Below are 23,715 nucleotides of genomic sequence, written 5' to 3'. Positions count from 1 at the left end.
AGTCTACAGCAACGGGGCCACCTTCCAAAACAACACGCAGAGAGAGAGACACAGGAAGGGAGAAAAATAAACAACAGACCTACAAAACTTTTCCACCCCTCCCCTTTTGCCACCAAGCGACTTGCACGTGTTAACTCGCATTTTTTAAAAATCCCACAAACTACTTACATGGGATTTCGTCTTTTTGTGTGTTTTTGGCACGTTCAGTTTTACCTGAAAAGGTGAATTTCTACGACGCGTTCAGTTTTTCTTATTTTTAAAAAATATTACTGTCTCTTTAAGTAATGAGATAGAGAGAGAAAATATATAGACACAGCGAAAAGAGTGAACCCGGAAGAACATTCATCTCCTGCAATTCTGGATAGCCCGACGCTGCAACAGGGAACGCTTTGTCCGCTGGAATAGTCGGGCTTTATTTAGGTTAACAATTTAGCGCTTCTCGCGTCGCAGCGAATGGGTTGGACAAGATCACGTTTAGAGGCTGCCAATAAAACTGGAGGGTCACATATTTCTATCCTTCTTACCTTACATGCGTCATTTTTTTTGAGACTTATTTCACTTCCTGCCCGAATGTTCTTTGCTGTTGAAGAGGCAGTGCCGCGTTCAGGGCGGAAAGAGGCAATGTTGAGGATGAAACTTGGCCGAGCTACCCAACAACCTGGAAACCGTGCAGCCCGAGAGGGAATCCCCAACTCCTGATCACACACACTTCGCCCTGCCTCACACGTCATGCAGCTTTGACAGGGGCTTTCCCCGTCACCAGCCGTGCAAGGGCGAGCCCTGCTGCTTGTGCAACGCAATGCTGTCCAGATATTTTTACACTTTCGAAAATGCAAACACCCCTCCTCCTTCAAATCCACCCCAATCCGCACTTCTCTTTAACCCTCTCAAAGTTTGGCTCGCTGCATAGACCAGTGCACTTCTGTTCAGTGTTGATGGTTCACTCTCGCTTTCGAATTGCTAATTCTACGTATGAATTGTATTTAAAATCCCGTTACCTCTCTGGAATTATGCCAGAATTACTCGTTTTATTTTTGTTTGTAAATTGTGATCTAAATAAGCGTTGCAACTAGTGCATTTTTTTCAAAAATCGAAATCCAATAACAACGATTCTCTTCGTTAAACTTAATATAATTTCTATATGACCTCTACACAAGCAAACAAAAAGACGTTCAGTACACAATGGAAAGTAATGGTATTGTGCAAAAACAAAGCACAGATGAAGCATCGTGATACTCGACAATTGTGGTAGTTATGGACGCTACTGCATTGAATGAGTTTATTCGCGGAAGTGATTTTTTTTTGTTTACACAGTCTTTACCAATTACGCTTGGGATGGAAGGAATACATAGTACATGAGCTGTGAAATAACTGTTTTCTCTGGAGTGAAAGCAAAAATAGGGTTGAGAACTGAACGTGAGGAAAGCACAATTAAAAATTTGCAGCACAAAAATGGGATGAGAAGCTTTCAAGTTAATTTTTGTTAAAAATCAGGCAGCTTAACAAACATGGGTAAGAAAGGAAAGACAAGTGAAACTATTTAATGAAGTGTAAACAGTTCCTTTTTCTCGGCAATTTAAAAAAAAATTAGATTGTTTGTAATGGGATCCCAGCAGCATAAAATAACTCTTTTTGTACATCAAAAAAAGCTTTCATGTACAATACCTTCCAAATATAGCTTCATAAAGCACAGCTATCAATTATCAACAAGTAGCTGAGTTGCATCAAAAATTTAAAACAAATCTACATATACAACATATTTACTTTTGCAATTATCTTGAACTATTTTTCTTTTGAATTGACTGCAAATGAAACAACGAGAATAAATATAAATTCAACACTGCTTTTAAAATGTTCCATTTAGTATTAGACTACATGTTTTACAACTTTGAGAAATTAGCTTAAATATGTAGATTCAAGGTCATATTCAAATCAGATGGAAAATTGTGACTAAAGATATAGAACCTACTGAGGAATATTTATTGTAAAATATTATATTGAATTTATTTAGGATATTAGTGAAATCTTGGCTTTGCAATTTATATTTAATTTTAGGTTCTGTCAAATAATTTTCATCTTTTATAATAAAATCCCACAGGTTAGAAACTTTTCTCATAAAAAGATGCACAAGTTTGTGAACTTATGCCCCAGGAATTAACTTGTAATTTCCAACATTAACTTTCCTAAACTGTAATGCACCATTCTTGTTCCTAAAATCATTTTTGAGACTGCCTACAAGAATTCAAAAGCTATAAAGGTAGTTTTCTTTTAAAAATGGGGCACAAATGTATTTGTTGGAGAAGGTTTCCCGATATTCATTTTGCAAATTAAGCAAATTTCATGATGAGTTACATCAGAGAATGGCAAAACATGCTGTGCTCAAAGAATGTTACCATATTCCATAAATCCATTTCTAATTTTGTCCTCCTGTTGGTAATTATATAACAAGAGTTTATTTCTATTGATATCTATTTCTCCTCTGCCCAATACCAAATCCTTTTTTTGTGTTAATTTAGACAGTATATTGGCAAGCTTGCCTAATCCTGAGGCATGTGGAAGGTGGGGGAGGTTATGAAAAGTGAGATAACTACATCAGGTCCAATGTCACTGCACCCACAAGGGTGCACTTTCTAGTGAAGGTAATTGGAGGGCAAATTGAGTTGTACCACTTCTCCACACTCCCCCCAAACCCCAACCCCATTTGATGGGTGCAGGAGCCTTTTCAGCACCCTTTCTCTCACTTAAGATCAATTTACACACTGCATGATGGAAATTGAATGTGGTATTAGTTATGTATTTACCAACTGCAAAATCACAATTTAGTGCTTTTTTGTGAAGGATGTTCCATTCACATACAGAATATCACAATGTTCCATTCACATACAGAATATCACAATTCGAACATCAGTCTTGACTATATTTAGTTTTGGTTATTATCTGGAGATGCAGATTGGAAATCCTTAGCTGGAATATAAGATAGAAGGTAATATCATGATGAATCCTGATACTGAGAGAAAAATCAACAGGAAAATTATTTGTGTTTTCAAAACATAATCAACGATAGCTCAATTCCACTAATAACTTTAAATAAGCTGGGAAAAAAATCAAACGGAACATACAAAAACTCATATATTGACAAGTGTGGTGACAATTCAGTTAAAGTAAGTTTATACACAAGTTTGTGCATGGGAATGAATAAAGTTGAATTTTTCATTGGTGATTGTTATTTACATTGTAAAATATCAGACGTCACTACAGCAAATTTTACATTGTAAAATTTGAATTATCTAACTGTAATTTTAAATGATATTTTCCAAAGTAATATTTCACCTTTTAAGTTCTGGAGAGACTCAGTATTAGAATTTTTTTACTGCATGCTTTCTAAACTTGTTATGCATTGATGAAACCCTTCTGCAGATATTCTGTAAGCAGTTTAGCTTTGCAAAACTGCAGTGAAATTATTCAAAAATGTTTTCAAATGAATATATTATGGATAAAATAAGAATGTAGGACATGATAGCCGGAGGTTATTAATTTGCATGTACATAGTGAGACTATAAATGCAACAATCCAGTATTCATTTCACATCTGCACAAGCACACTTTCAGAAGGAGTCATTGGATAACAATCACCAATGGCGACCTTGGCCAACTTTTTTTAACAAACTGAGCAATTGTAATACCCTCACATTTCTCCAGTTGAGATCCACAAACTCTGTACAGATTGGTGATCAAACCTGGTACCTTCTTGCCCTATGTGGATGATTTATTTGACTACTAATTATGCACTGCTTTATGTTATATCTTTTGTTGATTCCTTCTATTTCTGCCATTTGTCTATTGACTAGTTAAATCAGCTCTCAATGCTCCCGATTATCATTAAGGTAGAAGTAATTGCAAAAACAAAATCCTGCTGTTAGGGAAGAAAGCGGGAAGGGTGCAGAAAACTACTTTGAGTTTGATTTGTTTGTTCTGAGAGGGTTTGGCTGCTGTGACCTTTGCCCTGTGGGGGAAGGGCTGTATTTTAGAGGGAACAACAGTTTGTCTTTTTTCATGACGTAAATGCTCACCAGCTTGTGAGGTAAAACCTTTAAACTAGAAATAGACTTTTGTACTTGTCTGTGCTTGCCACTGAAAAATCAGTGCCATGTGAAGGAAATTAAACTAAGGAATACAAAGTATAAAGAAAATGGAATTCTGCATTTTGTCAGTAGCTTTGAAAGATGTAGAATTTATAAACAAAAACCTCTAAATGTATTTTGTTTGCTGAGGGGTTTCACATATAAGCACAACTGTAAAAACATACAACTTGTTAATGACAATAAATAGCACAGTAATAGCATTTTTAATGTAGAAAACCTTCTCAATAGAACACCTTCTCAAACCTTTACATTTGAAGTTCAGATTGGAGATAGCCAACAGCTAACTGCTAAGGAGATAGATTTTTCTGGGGACTTGTAATGATGAATAGTGTATCTAATGGGCTACCAGATAGATGATAGGTCTGTAATGTGAGTTGTGGGAGCCAGGATAGCTGTCATACATAGTTTCAGAAGGGGCAAGAAACATAGGGAGCAGAACTTCGAAAAGCAGAAAGTATGAATAAGGACAAAGAGGGAAAAACAAAGATTGGTGAGGGGGGTGGGGTTGTTGATGGAAAGTTAGGGAGGATGAAGACTTCTGAAGTTGATTTTGAAATCAAAATTAGGAGAATCCGGGATCCAGCAAACAGCTGCTGTCATAGGATTGATACCTGCTGGAATATAATATAGTGGTAAAGGTACAACTTTAGTTCCATTTTAAATTGAGTGGAGCTCATGGTCACGACCTTTCAAGACTCTAGTGTGTAAAATAATGAAAGATTTTGTGGCAGTGGTGTAACTGAAATGGATAGTATTTTCAATATTTCTAGGATGTAAGTAAGTAAGTAGTCTTGGGCGATTAACTGGATAAATAAATAATGCTCAATTTGACTACCACTGAGTGGTGTGAGTTATGTTCAAAGAGGTATATGGGAATGGGGTTTTGGGTTACAACACAAAATTCGTGATGCAGCTGATTGAAAAGATTCCAATCTGTTACTGACCTGCAAGAAGTTCTATTTCCTATACCATGTATCAGAGCAAATCACAATTCACTGAATCAAGAAGGATGATTGTTGAGAAAGTTTAGCTGGATATCATTTGCAAAATCGTGAAAGTTGACCTATACTTTGAGGACACTGGAGGTGGCAGTGCAGATGCAGAAATGGAAATATTTATAAAATATGTACTGGTTTTGTTAGAAAAGAAAGGACTGGAGCAATGAAGGGTAGGATCTTGGGGGTAGTGGAAGGAGTTGTCATGGTCAACCACACAGAGCATTGCAGAGGTCAAAGAGAGGTAATGCACTGTACTCACATTCACAAAAATTGGAAAGACAGTAATGCAAAGCAAAATGTTATGCTTCCTATATTGACTAGTTTATAGATACTGAAGGACAAGTAACGTTTCTGAAGTAGTTTTGTGTTTATCTTTTAGGACACTAGAACTGACTTATCAGATCACCAATGGCTGACCTTAATAATGTAGCAAAATCAGAAAATAGTAAACCATGTTTATAATTGAAAGATATTATAAAGTCTTACACATCTTTAAAATACTTATATTGTATTTATCAGCTGGAGCTACATGTATGCTTATACAAGTTTAATATTAGCGTGAAATAATTTTAGCTTTTCATCAATCTGAAAGGAACTATTTCTATCTACATATGGGGGAAAAGTGAAGTATGGCTTCTTGGAGCAGGTCAGACTTATTTTGCTTGGGTTTGAGTCCATTTTGTGTCAGACTCTTGTGCAATTATTAAATCTAGTTTGCAAAGTAAAGCGGGTTTGTTGGACTTCATTGACATTTTGTAAACCTACTTGACCTTAAGCAGTAAGAGTAACATTAAAATCCTTCATTTGTAACTTTTGGAGAGCTTTGTGCACGCACTGTAACTATAACTACTGATCTCAGACTGGTAGCTGCAGCGATAGTGCTGTCAAAATATCTTTCTGTGTGAAGTAAATTTTGAAAATGACTACATAGTCAAAAATAGTCTGAAGAAAATTTCATGATTGTATTTTGGATTTAGCCAGCCCTTAAACTTTAACCACTTTTTTTTGTGTTCATTGATCAAAAACGATGGTTTATTTAAACGAATGATAAAGTGTACACATGAAATCCTATAGCATTTGAAGGCGTAATGCACAGATGCATAAAGAAGACAAACATCCTATGTTTAGATATGATACTGATTCTTGGTAGATAGCTGTAGGCTGTGCAGATGGAAAGCAGTGCTTGTTCATTCAGTGTGAGCATCAATGATGTTTCTTCAGGCATTTCATGGCACTTGGGCAGCTGGTGGAGATGTGATGCTTCCTTGATCCATTTTCAGTTCTTTATTCCCTTAATTATATTTTAATTTTAACAGTAACATTAACTAAATAACTAGCCTGGAGCAAAGTGAGGGAACAAAATTAACATTAATGGAGACAACATAATTGACTCCTTTTAAGCTTCAATTGTGCACACTAATCTAAAGCTCTTTTATTTTCAAGCTAACTAATTCCAAGACAATTCTTTTGATTATGTTATCAGTAATTAATGTTTAAATATAAAACAATTTAACAATAATTCCACTTACTCTATTTATCAACTTAAACGGCGTACTGCTGATGAATCTTTTTGAAAGTGAAAAGAAAATTTCAACTAGTCCCTAATAATGGCAGTTCTTCTGACTTGAAATTACTTTGATGAGGTTTTTAGCAGTGCTGTGGATGTACTTACATCACATGGTCAGCAAAGATTAACCACCTTGCTTCCTAATAAAAACAATTGAGACAGTGTCCATGCTAAAGACTGTTTTATCGCTCATTTGTAAAGTTTTTGTTGTTCTCGTTGGAAGATTACAGTTCCATATGTATGATAAACTCATGATCATGGCTGATCAGTCCGTGAGCTCCACTTTCCCATCTCAATCCTATAATCTTTGATTCCCTTGTCCTGTAACAATAACATCTAAATTTAAAATCTACATCTTTTGAAAATCTATGTAACTCATTCCTGAATAAATTTAAAGACTCAGCCTTCACTGTCTTCTCACTTGTTTGATAATTTGGTCTCAGAACATTGTATTGAAGTTTACTGAATACACATGGTCGATGTTTGGCCAGGAGGGGCACAATTAAAGATCTCAGAAAGATAGAGACAAAAAGACAAATGGGAGGAATATTCAATTTCCCAATATTCAAGCAATTTTTGCTTATATTTCAGACTTTTAGTATTTTGGCTTTGTGTTGGGAGTAATTCGTTTTGGAAGACAAAAATAAAGAGTGAAACAATTGCTAAATAGAAATGCACTGAAGGATATCGATGAACAGAGAGCACAGGATATACTTTGGCTGGGGGACTTCAATGTTAATTGCCAACTGTGCTCAACAGCATTACTACTGACCAAACGTGTTCCTCGATCTACCTTTGAAGTGCATATTCATGATGACACTAGTAGGAGTTATCACTACACAGTGCTTGTGGAGATGAAGTCCCCTCTCACAGATTTCAAAAATATCTAGCAAAACTGGGCATCCAACACATGAGGGGTTGTCAGTCATTAGAAGCTGGATGCAATCACAACCTACAACCTCATTGCCTGACATATCTCCCACTCTACTATTACTATCATGCTAGAAGAACAAAGAAAAGCAAAATATTCCAGATGCTGAAAATTTTAAAGAAAAGCAGAAACTCTGTATATCTGGTAGCTTCTGTGGAGAGAGAATTAGAGTTAGTGTTTCAAGTCCAATATCACTCTATGCCAGGTCTGATATTTATAACTCTGCTTTCTTTGCTGTTTTGAAGAAGGGTCACTGGACCCAAAATGTTCACTCTGCTTTCTCTCCACAAATACTACCAGACTTGCTGAGTATCTCCATCAATTTCTGTTGTTGTTTGATATTTATACGGTTATGATCAAATTAAGGACAAATCCTTTGACCTGACCACAAGTTTAGAAAGTTTAATGTCGCCCTGAGTTCAATAGATAATGATTTCAAATGAGCAAAACGGATGGAAGGAACATTGTATCAGAAAATTTGAAGCGTTTTTTAAAATAAACCTGTCCAAAGAGGTCATTACACACCTCTGGAGCAGCGTGGAACTTGAACTGAGGCTTCTTAGCTCAAAGGTAGGGATATGACCACTGCATCTCAAGAGACTCTCCAAGCTTCTTTTGATCTTGGCTGGTTCATTATAACTAGGTTTAAAAGGACAGCTACCAAATCACCATTAGAACAAATGATACAAATAAAATCTGTTAAGTAATCATACCTACAAGCATATAAACATTTGGACAAGGAGCAGTAATAGACTATCTAGCACCTCGAACCTGCTTCGTCATTCAATATATTGGCTCATTTGTTGTAATCTCAACTCCACATTTCCAGTTACCTTTGATAACTTTTCAGTTTCTTGCTTAACACAAATCTATCTACCTTAAAAATATTCTTATATGCTGTTTCCACTGGCTTTTGAGGAAGACTATGCTAGAGTCTCAAAACCCTCCAAGAGAATAAAATGTACCTAATTTTTGTCAAAATAAATTACCCCATATTTAAACTATGATCCCTAGTTGAGATTCTACCCCAAGAGGCAAGTCCTATCCATATTCATTCTGTCAAGATTCCTCAGGGTTTCAAATGTCATCTTTAATACTTTTAAACTTCAATTGGTACAAGGATAACTTATCCAACCTTTGATAGAAGACAACCTGCACATTCCTGTATTTGTCCAGTAAACCATCTCAGAAACTGCTTCTAACACATTCATATCATTCATTGAATAAAGAGACCACATCTGGAGTATTATATGTAGTATTGGTCTCTTTATTTAAGGACATTTGTAAATACTTTATGCCTACTCTATACTCATCTTGGATGAGACCAGCAATATGCACAATACTTCATATATGGTGTCACCAATGTCTTTTATAACTGAAGCATAACTTCCCTATCATAGTATTTAATTCTTCTAGCACTAAATAATAACATTCTATCAGCTTTCTTAAAACTTGCTGTCACTGTATCCCTCTACATCTCAAAGCTATGCAATATGTGAATATTTGGATAATTTGGTGCTTTGTTTGTTTTTCTACCAAAATAGACAGTTCCATATTTTTCTACATTATATTCCATGTAAAAAACCATTGCCCACCCACTTAACCTATCTATATTTGTTTGTTGTTATAAAATCATGAGGGGCAAGTAGAGGGTAAATAGACAAAGTTATTTATCTCGGGTGGGGGATTCCAGAGCTAGAGGGCATAGGTTTAGGTTGAGAGGGGAAAGATATAAAAGAGATCTAAGGGGCAACCTTTTCATGCAGAGTATAGAATGAGCTGCCAGAGGAAGTGGTGGAGGCTAGTAAGATTGCAACATTTAAAAGGCTTCTGGATGGGTATATGAATAGGACAGGTTTAGAGGGATATGGGCCAAGTGCTGGCAAATGGGACTAGATTAGATTAGAATATCTGGTTGGCATGGACAAGTTGGACCAAAGGGTCTGTTTCCATGCTGTACATCTCTATGACTATATTTTCACTGAAATAGGCATTTAAATAACTCGCCCGCAGTTTCTTTCTTTCTGTCTCCCTGCCATTTTGAGTAAAGGAGCTACATTTACTATTTCCAATGTAATGAAATCTTCCTGAATCTAGGGAATGTTGAAAAATTAAAGCCAATACGTCAATTATCTTGCTTACCATTTTTTTAAGTCCATAGGATGAAGTTCATCAGGATTCAAGGACTTCTGTTTCAAGTTTCCACATTTATCTCAATAATCACTTCCCTCATGATTGTAATTTTCTTGTGTTCTTCCTTGTTCTGTTCCACTTCTTGATTTACAGCTGTTTCTTGGATGCTAATTGAATTCTTTGTTATGAAGATCAATGCACGTAACTGTTTTATTCACCTCTTTTCGATTATTAAGTCCCCAAACTCATTTTATGCAGGACCCATACTCACTTTGTTAAAATTTCTTTTTAAAAATACTTCAGAAATCTTACTATCTCTTTTAATATTTTAGATAGCCTTCTGTCATGCTCTAATTTCCCCCTCCTTATTAATTATTTTGATGAAAGGTGATATATTTTATCAAAGCTGTTTATCTTAAATAAAGACAACCATGAAAGTGACTAAAGTAAAAGGATTACACCATTTATACTGCATGACTGTAGAGTGCTGTTTTGCAAATTGACTATGATTTTTGGAGGGATAGCCATGGAGAATGCACTAGTTAATGATAACTGACAGTCAACTGTTAAGCCTTGTTACATTTTAAACAAGACAGCTAGACTCTGAATGATCACGGCATTAGCCTGAGAAATTAACTAGGGAATGGTTGTCACCTATTCTGTTACATTAATACAAACAAGGTGTGTTTATATTCTTTCTCATTACAGGGTCCTGTATATTAAACAAAGCTAATCTTATTCCTAAACTAATAACAAACAAATAATAACAATCAGTAATTTGTGGACTGATTCTCTAGTCAAGTCAGTATAGATATTCACGAATCAAGTCAGTATGTCATGACTTTCCCCAGAAGTAATTTTAAACAAATCTTGAATGTTCTTGGTCAGACAATCAAGATCATATAATTTGCTTTCTCACATTAGATATGTCTTAACAGAGAAATAATAATGATTTTAGTCTGTGAGACATAAGTCAAAGTCTGTCTTTTTTTTTGCAAGTTTTTTTTCTGGATTACCTTTTCTTGCTTCAGAAGATTGAATGTGGATCTTTCCTGTGGCCTTCACTAAAACTGCTTGAGACTGATTGTTAGGAGTCTATCAATGTTGGCTGGGCATCATTCTTTTGTGTATATTTTGTTCCTGTGAGAAGTACATCTGCTCAACATTTAACCACAAAAATGTAGTCGAGATTGGTGAGTCAAGAAATGGTTGCAAACTCATATTACATCCTCACGCCATCCTGCACTCACTGAAGCAGGCTTGTGCTACATTATTGCTGTTTCCAAACCTTTTAGGATTTTTGTAATGAAATCCTTATTCTACTTCATTAACATGCCTTTATATGAAAGAATAAATGTAATATTGTTGAATATGTGGAACTCTTAAAGCAATTTTTGAAAAATGTTTTCAAGATAATTGTGTTGCTTTACTGCATATGGTGTTTATCTAACTTTTTTCATAATGTACAGAAAACCATCAACTTGGCAATCTTCTTTATGGGAGACATTACAAATGGTTTTAGTGGTTTAAAAAAAAGTTCTGTGTAAGCTCATATGACATAAAGCATGGTGTATGTGGGGAAATGTAAATATTTTACATCTCTTTCATGAAAAAGATTCTGTTATTGAGTGGGAGAAAGTGAGGACTGCAGATGCTGGAGATCAGAGCTGAAAAATGTGTTGCTGGAAAAGCGCAGTAGGTCAGGCAGCATCCAAGGAGCAGGAGAATCGACGTTTCGGGCATAAGCCCTTCTGTTATTGAGTGACCAACACCGTTAACCTAAGCCAGAATTTTATTTTAATTCCATCCCACAAGTAAAGGGATATATATTATTGTGACCGAACAAATTTCATGCAGTTAGCCATGAAAGAAATTTAAAGGTTTAATTGATAATGCATTTTCTGTCGACAAAAAGATAAGCTTCTTACATTTATAGACTTATACTTGAATATTTGTTTTAAAATAAACCACCTTATTAACAGCTGCTTAGAAAAAGTAGTTTCATATAAATATAGGCTTCTGGGGCTGCCTCTCAAAAGGTCAGAGAATAGATTTGTTCTGTGATGTACAGCTGGATGTTCTTCACAATAGTGAGTCTGTGTGACATGTAACACACAAGAAAGAATTGCACAAATGGTTCATATATGATTAACTCAGGCACCCGAGTCCCTGCTTAATTTAGGATTTTTCAGTTTAGAGTTTGTGTTACCATTTATGCAGATACAAATCTTGTGCTTCAGAATTGATGCCAACTGTTTACTGTGAACACTATACTCTGTGGAAGACAGAGTTAAGTGCTGCATGGTAATTGTGTCTTTGTAATCATAAATACAATTGTATTAATTAATGCATCTCTCACATTTGAATATAGGTATATATTATACTTACCTAATACCTGAGCAATTGTTCTATTTTGCTTGAAATAAATCTAATGCAAAGGAATAAATGACTGTTGGTAACTTGCTTTTCAAAGAAGGAGCAACTGAAAGAGCAAAAGATCTATCCAATTCAGGTGGCACCAAGTTACATAGCTATTAACATGCTACTCAGCTTGAATCTCCAGAGGCATTGGTCATCTGTTGCATCTAAGTAATTGAGGAATGACAAGTATATCTTTTCAAAAGGATAAGATCTAATATTGTGTCTTCTCATTCATCATTGTCAGTGTCCATTCATACTGTTCCTCTGGCAGCAAAATGTAAACATTATTTACATAATATTTTATATTGTTACAAACTAACTGAAGATCCATAGCCATATATTAGTACTAAACATTTAGATTCAAGTTTAATTCTGAATTGTTTGTACTCTAAAAGCTTTGTAATGTTAATAAAAAGGCACCTTATTCAACTTAATTAGATTTACTTCATTAATAGGCTCAATTGGCAACTTTTGCCTCTGTGGTAAACATTCATCATAAGTTGAAACCATATTAGAAAATGCAATTTGGCTTGAATGTCATATGATCACACAATCATCTTAAGTTTGACATTTTCAATTCAGCTCTTAGTATAAAGTCACAGATACTTGGAAAGTACATTCTTAAAATATAATTGCTTTTTCTGACTAGTTCTTGGAGTAACTGGCAAAGAAATGCTGCTGTACTGCAACTGTAGGGTTGGGAGCCTGAGGACAAATGTTGCTTTTGAAAAATCTGAAAGGCAGCTTAGATACTAAATTATAGCCTCCAGTCTTTCTCTTCTAAGACTACATAGTGTTGATTGTTTAGGTGAACCTGGGAAACAAAGTGCACAGCTTCACTGAAAGTTACATTTCAGGAGATTACAAACATTAATGGTGCCAGTGGAAATATTTAAGGGTGAAAAGGGAACAACACAATTGTCACCTATCAAATTTGTGTTTAAGAACAGAGGAAAAGTTGGGTTCTGTGTATGCATTCTAATGAGAAACTCCACCAGTATATCCTAACTGAAGATCTTTTTTGCATAGTTGCACCAGATGTGATATCAACTGAAATATTCACATGCATTGCAAATTTATACTGCACAGAACACACCTACTTAAGGATGCTGAACACTAATTAGGATAGGGACCTTGATTACATTCCATTTTATATTGACGTAACAGTATCAATTATTTACACTGATGCTGTAAGTTGGGCCAATTGTAATTGCTTGATTATATTGCTATTTTCAAAAACAAGTTTTGTGTCTGGTAATTTTAAATTCAGAAATAATAAATTTGGTCTATCACAATAACACAGGGCAGCAGGTCATTGAAGTACAAAGGTTTTGATTAGGTAGTAAACTTAATTTCTGCATTTGCAGAATGTGATTATGGGCGAACCTGCATGAATTCACATTTATTAGCCAAACTAAGCCAGAGAAAATTATATTAAAATTACAAAATACTTTTACTTATAAATGAATGGAAGAATTTGTTTAATTAAAATTTATATGTAAAATAATGAAAAAAAAGTTCTTCACATTTCCATATTCATCGTCATCTAATTTATGGACAAGTTTTTTGCTGCATACCAAATGTAAAAAAATGCATGTTAAAGGTTACAATTGTTAGTTGACAGAAGCTTTGTATCAGATAGTTACTTAGTTCCTATTTTCATAGTCATGAATCTCACAAATGTGATCATTTGTGCTGAGTTGCACTTACATGGCTACTGATAACTTCACAGTTCCTTGTCTTTGTGAACATTCGTCATGCATTATCCTGGACATTGGGTGCTGGGAAGTTATTTCACCCGGGGGGGCATTACAACTGAGCTTAATCCTGCTGTCACTCAATGTCCATTCACATAGTACTTTCTACAGAGGGTAACTGATGTCAACTGGAGGCAGAAACTTGAGCTGGTCTTTTTTCCTTTCCCCCAGGACACTGAGGCTCATTGTTTTTCAAAAGTTCATTGTGAGCCTTGGAGTGAGTTATTAATTATTTCTAAAATTCAAAGAGTGACATTTGAACAGGGGTCAAAACTTCTTGTTGCACCACTGAATTTAAAAGTCATGGGCATACTCCGAACTGCATCTAGGCACTTCCTGCTGGCTATGTGAAGAACTGCACGCTCTAACACCTGGAAGCAGAACACCTGACAGTCAAATACTGTTTCATGTGAAGGGAGAAGAACATATCACAGCTTAAGATGAACAACAATACAAAACTAATTGAAAAGCAGTTTAAATGAATCAAGGGGAATGAATTTCTGTGTTACTTCAATGAGTGAACTTTCCAGTCAATATACAGAATGGGATAGATGGGACTTTGTCAGGGTACCTGATGTGCAATCACCAGATAATAACTGCAGCAGCAATGTATGCAATTTTCAGACAGTTTCTGCATACCTACAAATAAGTACAGAAGATTTTAGAAACATACAAATATACAATATCTGAAAACAGAAAGAATGTAACATTTTGATTGGTCAGTAAGATTTCCATTTGTATAGGATCTTTCACTATATATAATGCCCTAAGGCATATTGCAACTTATTGTTCTTAAATTTTAGTTATTGTTCGCATCCAGACATTCAATAGCCAATTTGTACTGAGCAAGCTCACCAAGCAGCAATACGCTAAAAACCAGATAATCTATTCTTAAATGGTGTTTGAGGGTTGCAAATTGGTCAGGACAATATTATACTTTTATTCAGTTCCAAAATACTAGCTTTTTTATTTGCAGATCCTGACTTGCTGTATATTTTTTGTTTTAAGATATTAGTAAAGAAATTTTGCAAATCTGAACATTTATTTAACATTATTCCAAAATGTTTTACCTTGTTTCAGCTGTTGAATTTCTTCTCACAATTTATATTAATTTTACATGTTTGCAGACTCGTGTCACACCGAATTCCTGCCAAGTTATTTGGAATGTAAGAGAGATGCCCGCCTGTAAAGGTAGCATAGGGGTCATATCAATATACTCGTTATCTAGAGAGTCAGTCGAAGATATGAGAGTTGGTATTGGCCCAAATCCCACGATGGTAGCTGGTGGAATTTAAGTTCAATTCATTAGTCTGTAAGGAAAAAAAAACTTCTCAGTAACCGTGCCATAAATCCATCTGGTTCACTAATGTCTATCAGGGATGGAAATCTGCTATCATTATCTGGTCTGACCTCTTTGTGACACCAGATCCAAAAGTAGCTGCTCAGTTCAAGTGCACTTAGGGATAAGGAACAAATGCTGACCTAAAGACAAATGAAAATTTGCGCAGACAAAGAAATGTAAACCAGATAGAATCTGTATATAGAAAAATACTTACAGTGTGCGCCCTCTACAGGAACTCAATTCATCTCAGGAAGGATGCGTAATCATACTGTTAAAGGGAACTTCAAACTTGATAGCACTTTTAAATTGTCAATGTGAAACTTTCTAGATTAAAATATTTATTGTGTTAGTTTAACAGGATACTGTGTATCAGATTGCGTTGGGTTTATTTCATTTTAAATGAAATTAAAATTAAGTAATAGTAGTTATTTTTAACTGTGCTATGAGACCTGCATTAGGAATTCTGTGTGGATTGACTAATGACTCAGTTTTGATTTCTTAATTAATGCTAAACATGGGTAAATAAGATCTGAAGTAGTGCTGGAGAAATCCAGGAGGTCTGGCAGCATCTGTTTAAAGGGAAGCAGAATTAATGCTTCAGGTCTGATATGTTTCTACTTTGAAGGACTCAAAACACTGTATCCCTCTTTCCAGATGCTGCCCGGACCTGCTGAGTTTCTCCAGCATTTTCTGTTTTTATTTCAAATCTCTAGCATCCGCAGACCTTCACTTTTATTTGAATAAGATATAACTGCTTTGTGAAAGAACAAGATAATATTATCCCAGGGAGTTGATACAATTTGAGGGGATTTAGGAAAGAAAGAGATTAACATGTGCTGGAGTTGTAGCTGTATCAAGGGAAGGTTACCCTCCCCCACTGGTTTGACCATTAACTAGTTTTTTTAAGCTCTCAGAATCATAGTAAGGACTTGATTTGTAAAGGTCAAAGGTTTCTGTTAATGTTGCCTTTTGTAAGGCCAGTCATACTGTAAAAAAACTGCATCCATAGGAATAATAGTATATTACTGAATATATCAACAAATAACCACCTTTCACATGGGTCGAATTGAAAGTAGGATTTTTCTTTCATTCCCAGTTTTGAATATTTGTTTTCCTGATTAAGGAAAGATTGTGCGTCCCAGGACCAAACCAGTGAAAGATTCAATATTTTTTTTTGGAAAACAATTTGGCCTTTATAATAGAAAAACACTTCACCAATACTTACTTTTTGCAAGTGAGTAACAACCAAATGGTTTCAGCAAGATTTCTGAGTACTAACTATTTAACAGATCTTTATTTCATCTTTGGAAACAACTGTGATATGTAGGATAGATTTCTTTACTTGAAACTTTGTAATACTTACCTTTGTAAATCAGAATTGGAAGCTTGAATGGCTAAAGAATAATTTTATGTCTTAACATGTTTTGTGGTCAGTAAAGGGCAGTATACTTAATTTTATTTGATCCAATTTAAAATGCTGCATTTGTTTTGCATGTCACTTCAGTAAGAATTTGTCAGGTAATATCTTTAGAGCCATTTTATTAATGCTTAATTGAAAATGCTATGAAGCATTACCTTCTGTTAATGTGTTTTTCTTTGTTACGATTTCAATGTCTCAATTGTTCTATCTAAAATGAATATAAGACTAGACAGGAGGTTCTTCAGTGTAGTATTGCTTTGTGATTTCTCAGCTGTTCATTTAATCGGTCCCATACTAAGCTATTTCCTTTATTTATCAAGGATGCAAAGACAAAGTAACAATTTGAACAAAACAATTGGTTTATTGATCTAAGGCAATTCTTAGCTAAAGTAATTAACAATTGATAAAGGGAGGAACACATGAGTAAGATAAACCGATGTTGCAGAATGGAATGACTCAGGTTTCAGTCCATTATTCCCTCACAGCTAATTCCTAATCTCTACTACGCTGCCTGTGTATCAGGTGCTTTGTTACAAAAGAAAGAAAAAGCAAATCAGTGATGAAGTCACACGGGCTAATCTTCTAATGACCGATAGATGGGCTGCTGGTGGGGGTGGTGCATGCACCTAAAAAGTGGAAGAGTGGTGGCTGCAGGGAGGATGTTGCAAATACTGAAGATATTAAAAATACACAAACATGTCTGTAGAATTGTTTAATATTTAGTTACAGTGTGACTTCATTGTGCCTAGAAAAGGAATAAATTCCCCTCTTTATATGCAGACTGTTTCATAAGATGTTAGCTTCTGTTGTCTTGTTGTGGTTAGAGAGAAAACAAACTGAAATTCTCTAGATATGTTCAGGTTTCCATTATGAGATTATGCAGACTAATAAATTAATTGTATCAGAATTCAACTTGTCCCTGAAATATCAGTGTTTGCAAACTTACAGGCTCACACCAGACCATTTAGACTACTTTTAATTGCAGGAAATGACAACTGCGTACAATGGTGGTCCAAACAACCAAGCGACTGCAGGTCACGTCCTACGTTCTTAAATAGTAGAAATAACTTATCCTTTGATGGTAGAATAAACAAGGAGCTCTGTAAATGCTGGAACTCTGATTTAAAAATAGGATATTCTGTTAATAGACAACAGGCCAGGCTACTTCTGTGAAGGGTTGGATCTCTTTTTGTGGTGGAAATGTGGAATCATTAGCATTTCAGTTGGATGAAGCAAGTATCATGGATCTACTTAAGAGGAAGCTAGATATATACATGAAGGCGAACCAAAAGAAAGATATCTTTATCAAAGTTATTATCATTAAAGGATTAAAAGAACGCTACACCCCATGTACCCAGACTGATGGCTGCTACAGGCCACAGGGTGCAGTTGATCATGCATGTGCCATTGATGTCACCAGGTTGGGAATGCTGGGGGCATTGAGGTTGATTAGGCATACTCAGTGGTCAAGACCACTGCTGCTGTACCCTGGTTTAGTGCCCCTGCTACTTCCCCTTGCCGAGATCTAACTCCCCACCTAGATGCTCAAATGGCCACTTCCCACTCAGCCAAAACTGATGATGTCAACTGTTCAGAGCACGATGCTGCTTCTCGTGTTTTTTCAGTGCTCCACCTGGTGATGACATTATGAATAAACACATCCTGTTTTTTAAAATTGTATTCCCCACACTACCGCCTAACAGTGGTAGCGCTTATATTTTCCACAGTATGTGTGTGCAGGTGTGAGACACAGTGAAAGACAATAGGTGTATAAATCATTATTCATTTTCCATCACCAGGAAGAAAGGAAACATGAGTGTGGCCAGTGACTAGCAATGCCCTTCTCATCAAAGGGTGATCAAAACAGTGAAGGGGAGGGCAGGGATTAAGTTAAAATACAGTTGGAGGGGGAAATAAATATTCCACTCCCTGTGGTGCCCATCTCTCCCTGAAAACCTCGAGGTAGACATTGCGTGCTCCTTCTCCAGGGACACTTGGGCTCGAATGTAACCATGGAAGAGGGGCAGACAATCAGCCATAAAGTCCCCCTTCATGGCCCGCTGCCTGGACCAGTTTGGCCAGACTCAGGAGCAGACTCATGAGGACGTCCTCTGACCTACCCTCCCCCCTCCGCACCGTGTGCACATCCTGTGTTTATAGGAGAAGACCAATTGTGACATTGACCCATTGGGCTGAATGTCCTGTTTCAGTACTGTACTTCCAATGTATTCATTAATGAATCTGTGCGTTATTGGCTGACTCAGCATCTATTGTCTATCCAAGCTGCAGGTTCCAATGAAGCTTTTCACCTTGTATGGCCAGAATTTGCTTGAGACTTGTTTCAATCAGCTGGACAAATTCCCTATTGGATGGATGAAATACCATTAGCATGGTGTATCCCAAGTTCCTTTTAAGGCATAACAACTGATTCTATAGAATTACTGAGGAATTTCACAGTGATAAAGTTTTATCAGAATTTAAGTTTAAAAACAATGGGAAGAGCTACAAAGATGTTAAATTATTCATGTGAAACTTATTATTTATTGTGCTTTGTGTAGTTCACAAATTCTGCCCAAATGAAATTGTACTTTACAGCCAATAACATGCTTTTGTGGGCAGCCATAAATGCATAAGACATAGGAGTAGAAATAGACAAATCAACAAGATCATGGTTAGTCTGATAATTGTCATCTCCACTATCCTGCTTCATCCTCATAGCCCTTAGATTCCCTTACTGATTAAAAAATCTGTTTTTCTCAGCCTTGAATCTACTTAACAACCCAGCCTCTACAGCACTTGGTCTTTAAAAAATCCACAGATTCACTGTCCTCTGACAGAAGAAATTCCTCCTGAAATTATGCCGTCTGGTCCTAGACTCTCCCACAAGGGAAAACAACCTCTCCACATCTACCTGTCAAGCACCCTTAGAATCTTATAGAAAATGGAGGATGGTGGTGGAGGGTTGCTTTTCAGACTGGAGACCAGTGACCAGTGGAGTGTCGTAAGGATCGGTGCTGGGTCCACTGTTTTTCATCATTTATAAAAGTGATTTGGATGTGAATGGAGGAGGTATAGTTAGTAAATTTGGAGATGACACCAAAATTGAAGGTGTAGCGAACAGTGAAGAAGGTTACCTCAGATTACAGTGGGATCTTGATCAGATGAGCCAATGGGCTGAGAAGTGGCAGATGGAGTTTAATTTCAATAAATGTGAGGCGCTACATTTTGGGAAAATACTTCAAAAAAAGGAGCAGCTCTTACAGCTACAATTTGTTTCTGTCCTTAATATTGGATTACTCAGAATCCTTCAAGTTAGCACCAACCCTCTAATGAACATCCCATTCAAACCCAGACCCCTACCCTATCCCCAATTTTACCATGGCTAATCCACCTAGCCTTTACATCCCTGGAAACTACAGAGAATTTAGCATGGCCAATCCACCTAACCTGCTTGTTTTTGGATGGTGGGAGGAAACGAGAACATCTGGCGGAAATATATGCTGACATGCAGAGAATGTGCAAACACCACACAGACAGTTGTCCAAGGCTGGAATTGGACCCCAGTCTCTGGCATCATGCAGCCAGAGCCTCTAAGCTGCATCATTCTTCTCTCATACCTCTGAACTCTCAATGAGTACAGACAACGTACTGAACATCTCCCCATTATAAAACCCTTTCAAACCTGGAGTCAACTTAGTGAGCCTTCTCTGGACTACCTCCAATACCAGTACGTTTTGCCTTTAATAAGGGGACCAAACTGTTCACTTTCTTTCAGGTGTGTTCTGACTAGTGTCTTGAAGAGCTTTAGCAAGACTTTCCTATTTTATACTCAGTTTCTTTTGAAGTAGAGGCCAAAAGTCTATTTACTTCCATATTATCCACAGAATTTGTTTGATGGCTTTTTGTGATTCATAGAGTCATGGAGTCATACAACATGGAAACAGATCCTTTGGTCCAACTTGACCGAGCTGACCAGCTATCCCAAACTTAACTAGTAACAATTGGGGAATTAAAACAAGTGAATGAGAATTAGGACAAACTGAAGATTGTCAGAATTTTCTATGGCTTTTCAATTCAACAAAAAAAAGTGAGTTCAAGAAGGCTCTGAAGATGGCAGGACAGTTGAAATTATTTTCAATTGTTCAAACAAACAGAAGGAATAGACATAATGGCCAAAGACTTTCTGACCAAACAGTACTCAAAATAATTGTTTTTTTTTTCTGCTTGCTCCCCCCCCCAAAAAAAACTAATTATTTTGGAAAGAATCACAGATTGGAATGATGTGGAGGTGCCAGTGTTGGACTGAGGTAAACAAGGTCTGAAGTTACATGAAACCAGGTTATAGTCCAATAGGTTTAAATGTGACTTCTGACATAGTTAGGAGTAAACAGCTCTGTTCCTTATTGCTAGCAAAGTAAACAAAATGGAGGTCTAAGTAAAAATGAAATATGTTGGCAACAAGTCCATCTCTGGTTCCTCCGAATACCAATGAAACAATTCTGATTTGTGGTTTGTGGAATTTTAAAATATGGAACAATGCTTAAAATCTATATTTTGATTGTTAACACAATCTGGGCCATCTTTAATTTGAGCAAGCACGCTGCCAGTAATAATTTACATTAAGCCTAAATGACGCTCAATTCAACGGTCTTTTCCAGTACAAAATGCAAACATTTACCTGGGATTATTTTGTCAGTGGTTCAGTAGGAGTGATATTCACTGTTGAATCTGCAACTTGTTGCTCAAAAATGTGTTGCGTTCTGTTGAAATGCCTGGGGGCCCAATTCCTACTTTACACAACCACATTCTGCAGACACTGGAAAGTTGAGACCTTTAGTTTAAGTACTGCAATTTGCCATGGTAACTTGGGAAAGATTAGAGTGAAAAATAAACTCTTACAGCTTTTAAGACTGTCAAGGAAAGTACAAGAACCATCTTCCTCCCTATTCCTTGAAGGCAAGGTATAACTGCTGAAGGAAATTACAACAAAAGATTGCTACATTGCTGTATTGCAATAAGGAAGAACACAAAGATCAGCCAGCTGGCGATAAGGTCCAAAGCTGTTTTATCCGCCAACTTGAACCTTTGACACTCCTATCTATGATTCTTTCCAAGTAATGACTTTTTCTTGGGAGCACGCAATTGAGTACTCCTTGGCCAGAAAATCTTTGGACATTGTGAATAAGCTGCTCCTTTAACAAGGTTATGTTGTTCTTGTTTTTTTTTTCAGAGAGGTTGCAAATGGCACAGGTTCCGAAAAGTATGAGTTTCAATGAATTTTAAATATTAGATTAGATTCCCTACAATGTGGAAACAGGCCATTTGGCCCAACAAGTCCACACCCATCCTCCAAAGAGTAACCCACCCACCTACATTTGCCCCTGACTAATGCACCTAACACTATGGGCAATTTAGCATGGCCAATTCAGCTAACCTGCACATCTTTTGGATTGTGGGAAGAAACCCATGCAGACATGGGGAGAATGTGCAAACTCCACACAGACAGTCACCCGAGATAGGAATATGAACCCAGGTCCCTGGCACTGTGAGGCAGCAGTGCTAACCATTGAGCCACCATGCTGCCCAGATTTTAGGGCTAATTTGTTTACAACTAACAGATACTGCCTCGGGCAGAAGACTTTTAAAAAAAAACACTTGTATAATAAGAGGGGTGTGGCCAGTTCTCCCAGCTCAGTTAGCTCTGGTTTGGTTTTAATGCAGCAGTGTGTGTGAAGAAAGGCAACTGGACCCTCTCGCTCTCTCTGACTTCTCTCCTGTAAGAACTTGTTTGATTTTTCCTTTTGTGCCAAGGGTGTTTATAGGGATTGTGGCAAGTATTTTGGAATAGCATTATTAAGTTGGGATAGTCTGTTGGGGTTTTTGGATAGGATAAGTTCTTCAGTATTCTGTTTTCAGTTCTTTGTGATTCATCCATAATGTTGTAAATAAATTCTGTTTTGTTTAAAACTAAGTAGTTTGACCAGCTGATTATCTCCTGGAATATCCCCTGTACACTTGCTTAAATCAAATAGCAAAGTTAGGGTTTAGGCTACCTTGTTGAAATGTTTTAAGGGGTCTGGCTTGGTCCATAACATCATTATATGTTCCTTCTATTTGTTACAACAATTGGAAATAATTAACCATCCTGCTATCCTGTCTTCACTTTTCATTTTTCAGTTGAAATGCAAAACTATAAAAAATTCTTACAATCCTCCCAACTCCTCAGTTTGTCCTAATTCTCATTAACTTGTTTTAATTGACTAGTTGTTACTGGATATTTTTAATCAGTCTGTTCAGACATATATGACACTTATCTGAAACTAGATGACACTTAAACACAAGCCTCCTGGCCCAGAGGACTACTTGTTCATGGATGAGGGCTCTTAAATCCCATTACACTGTAGCTTTCTGCAGTCTTTCCCGATTATATAATATCCATCTCTTCTTTCTGCCAAAGTGCATAACATCATGTTTTCCCATGTTATTTTCCAAGCAGCAGGTTATTGCCCACTCACTTAAGCTGTCTGTATCTCATTCCCACAACTTGCCTTTCCACCTATTTATGTGTCATCTGCAATTTTGGTGATGGCATATTCCTCCTTTCCTCATCCAAGTCATAATATATACTCATCCTTGTGGCAATCCATTAGTTACAGGAATTGCCATCCTGAAAATGCTCCCTTTACCTAAACTCGGTCTTCTATTAGTTATGGAAATGTGTTGCTAGAAAAGCGCAGCAGGTCAGGTAGCATCGAGGGAACAGGAGAATCGACGTTTCGGGCATTAGCCCTTCTTCAGGAATGAGGAAAGTTGGTCCAGCAGGCTAAGATAAAAGATAGGGAGGAGGGACTTGGGGGAGGGGCGCCGGAAATGTGATAGGTGGAAAGAGGACAAGGTGAGGGTGATAGGTCAGACTGGGGGGGGGGCGGAGAGGTCGGGAAGAAGATTGCAGGTTAGGAAGGCGGTGCTGAATTCGATGGATTTGACTGAGACAAGGTGGGGGGA

The 23,715-nt window shown here is 36.7% G+C and overlaps 1 protein-coding gene across 2 annotated transcripts in view; it reads right to left on the bottom strand.

The window, feature by feature from the left end:
• The window catches only part of LOC122548410 (protein lin-28 homolog B-like), a 252,926-nt gene extending 251,332 nt beyond the window's left edge, over positions 1-1,594 (bottom strand). Inside the window, exon 1 of one of the 2 annotated variants that reach the window (XM_043687022.1) lies at positions 525-1,594. In XM_043687022.1, the coding sequence (XP_043542957.1) occupies positions 525-731 (207 nt within the window). In that variant the 5' untranslated portion in view covers positions 732-1,594. Of the gene's footprint in view, positions 1-168 lie in introns of both variants that reach the window. The other variant, XM_043687023.1, reaches the window with a different exon arrangement.
• Between the last annotated feature and the right edge of the window lie 22,121 nt (positions 1,595-23,715).

Source organism: Chiloscyllium plagiosum, chromosome 3, assembly GCF_004010195.1.
Source record: "Chiloscyllium plagiosum isolate BGI_BamShark_2017 chromosome 3, ASM401019v2, whole genome shotgun sequence".
NCBI lineage: Eukaryota > Metazoa > Chordata > Chondrichthyes > Orectolobiformes > Hemiscylliidae > Chiloscyllium > Chiloscyllium plagiosum.
The sequence above is the reverse complement of the archived record's forward strand: the minus strand, read 5'-3'. Positions and strand labels throughout refer to the sequence as shown.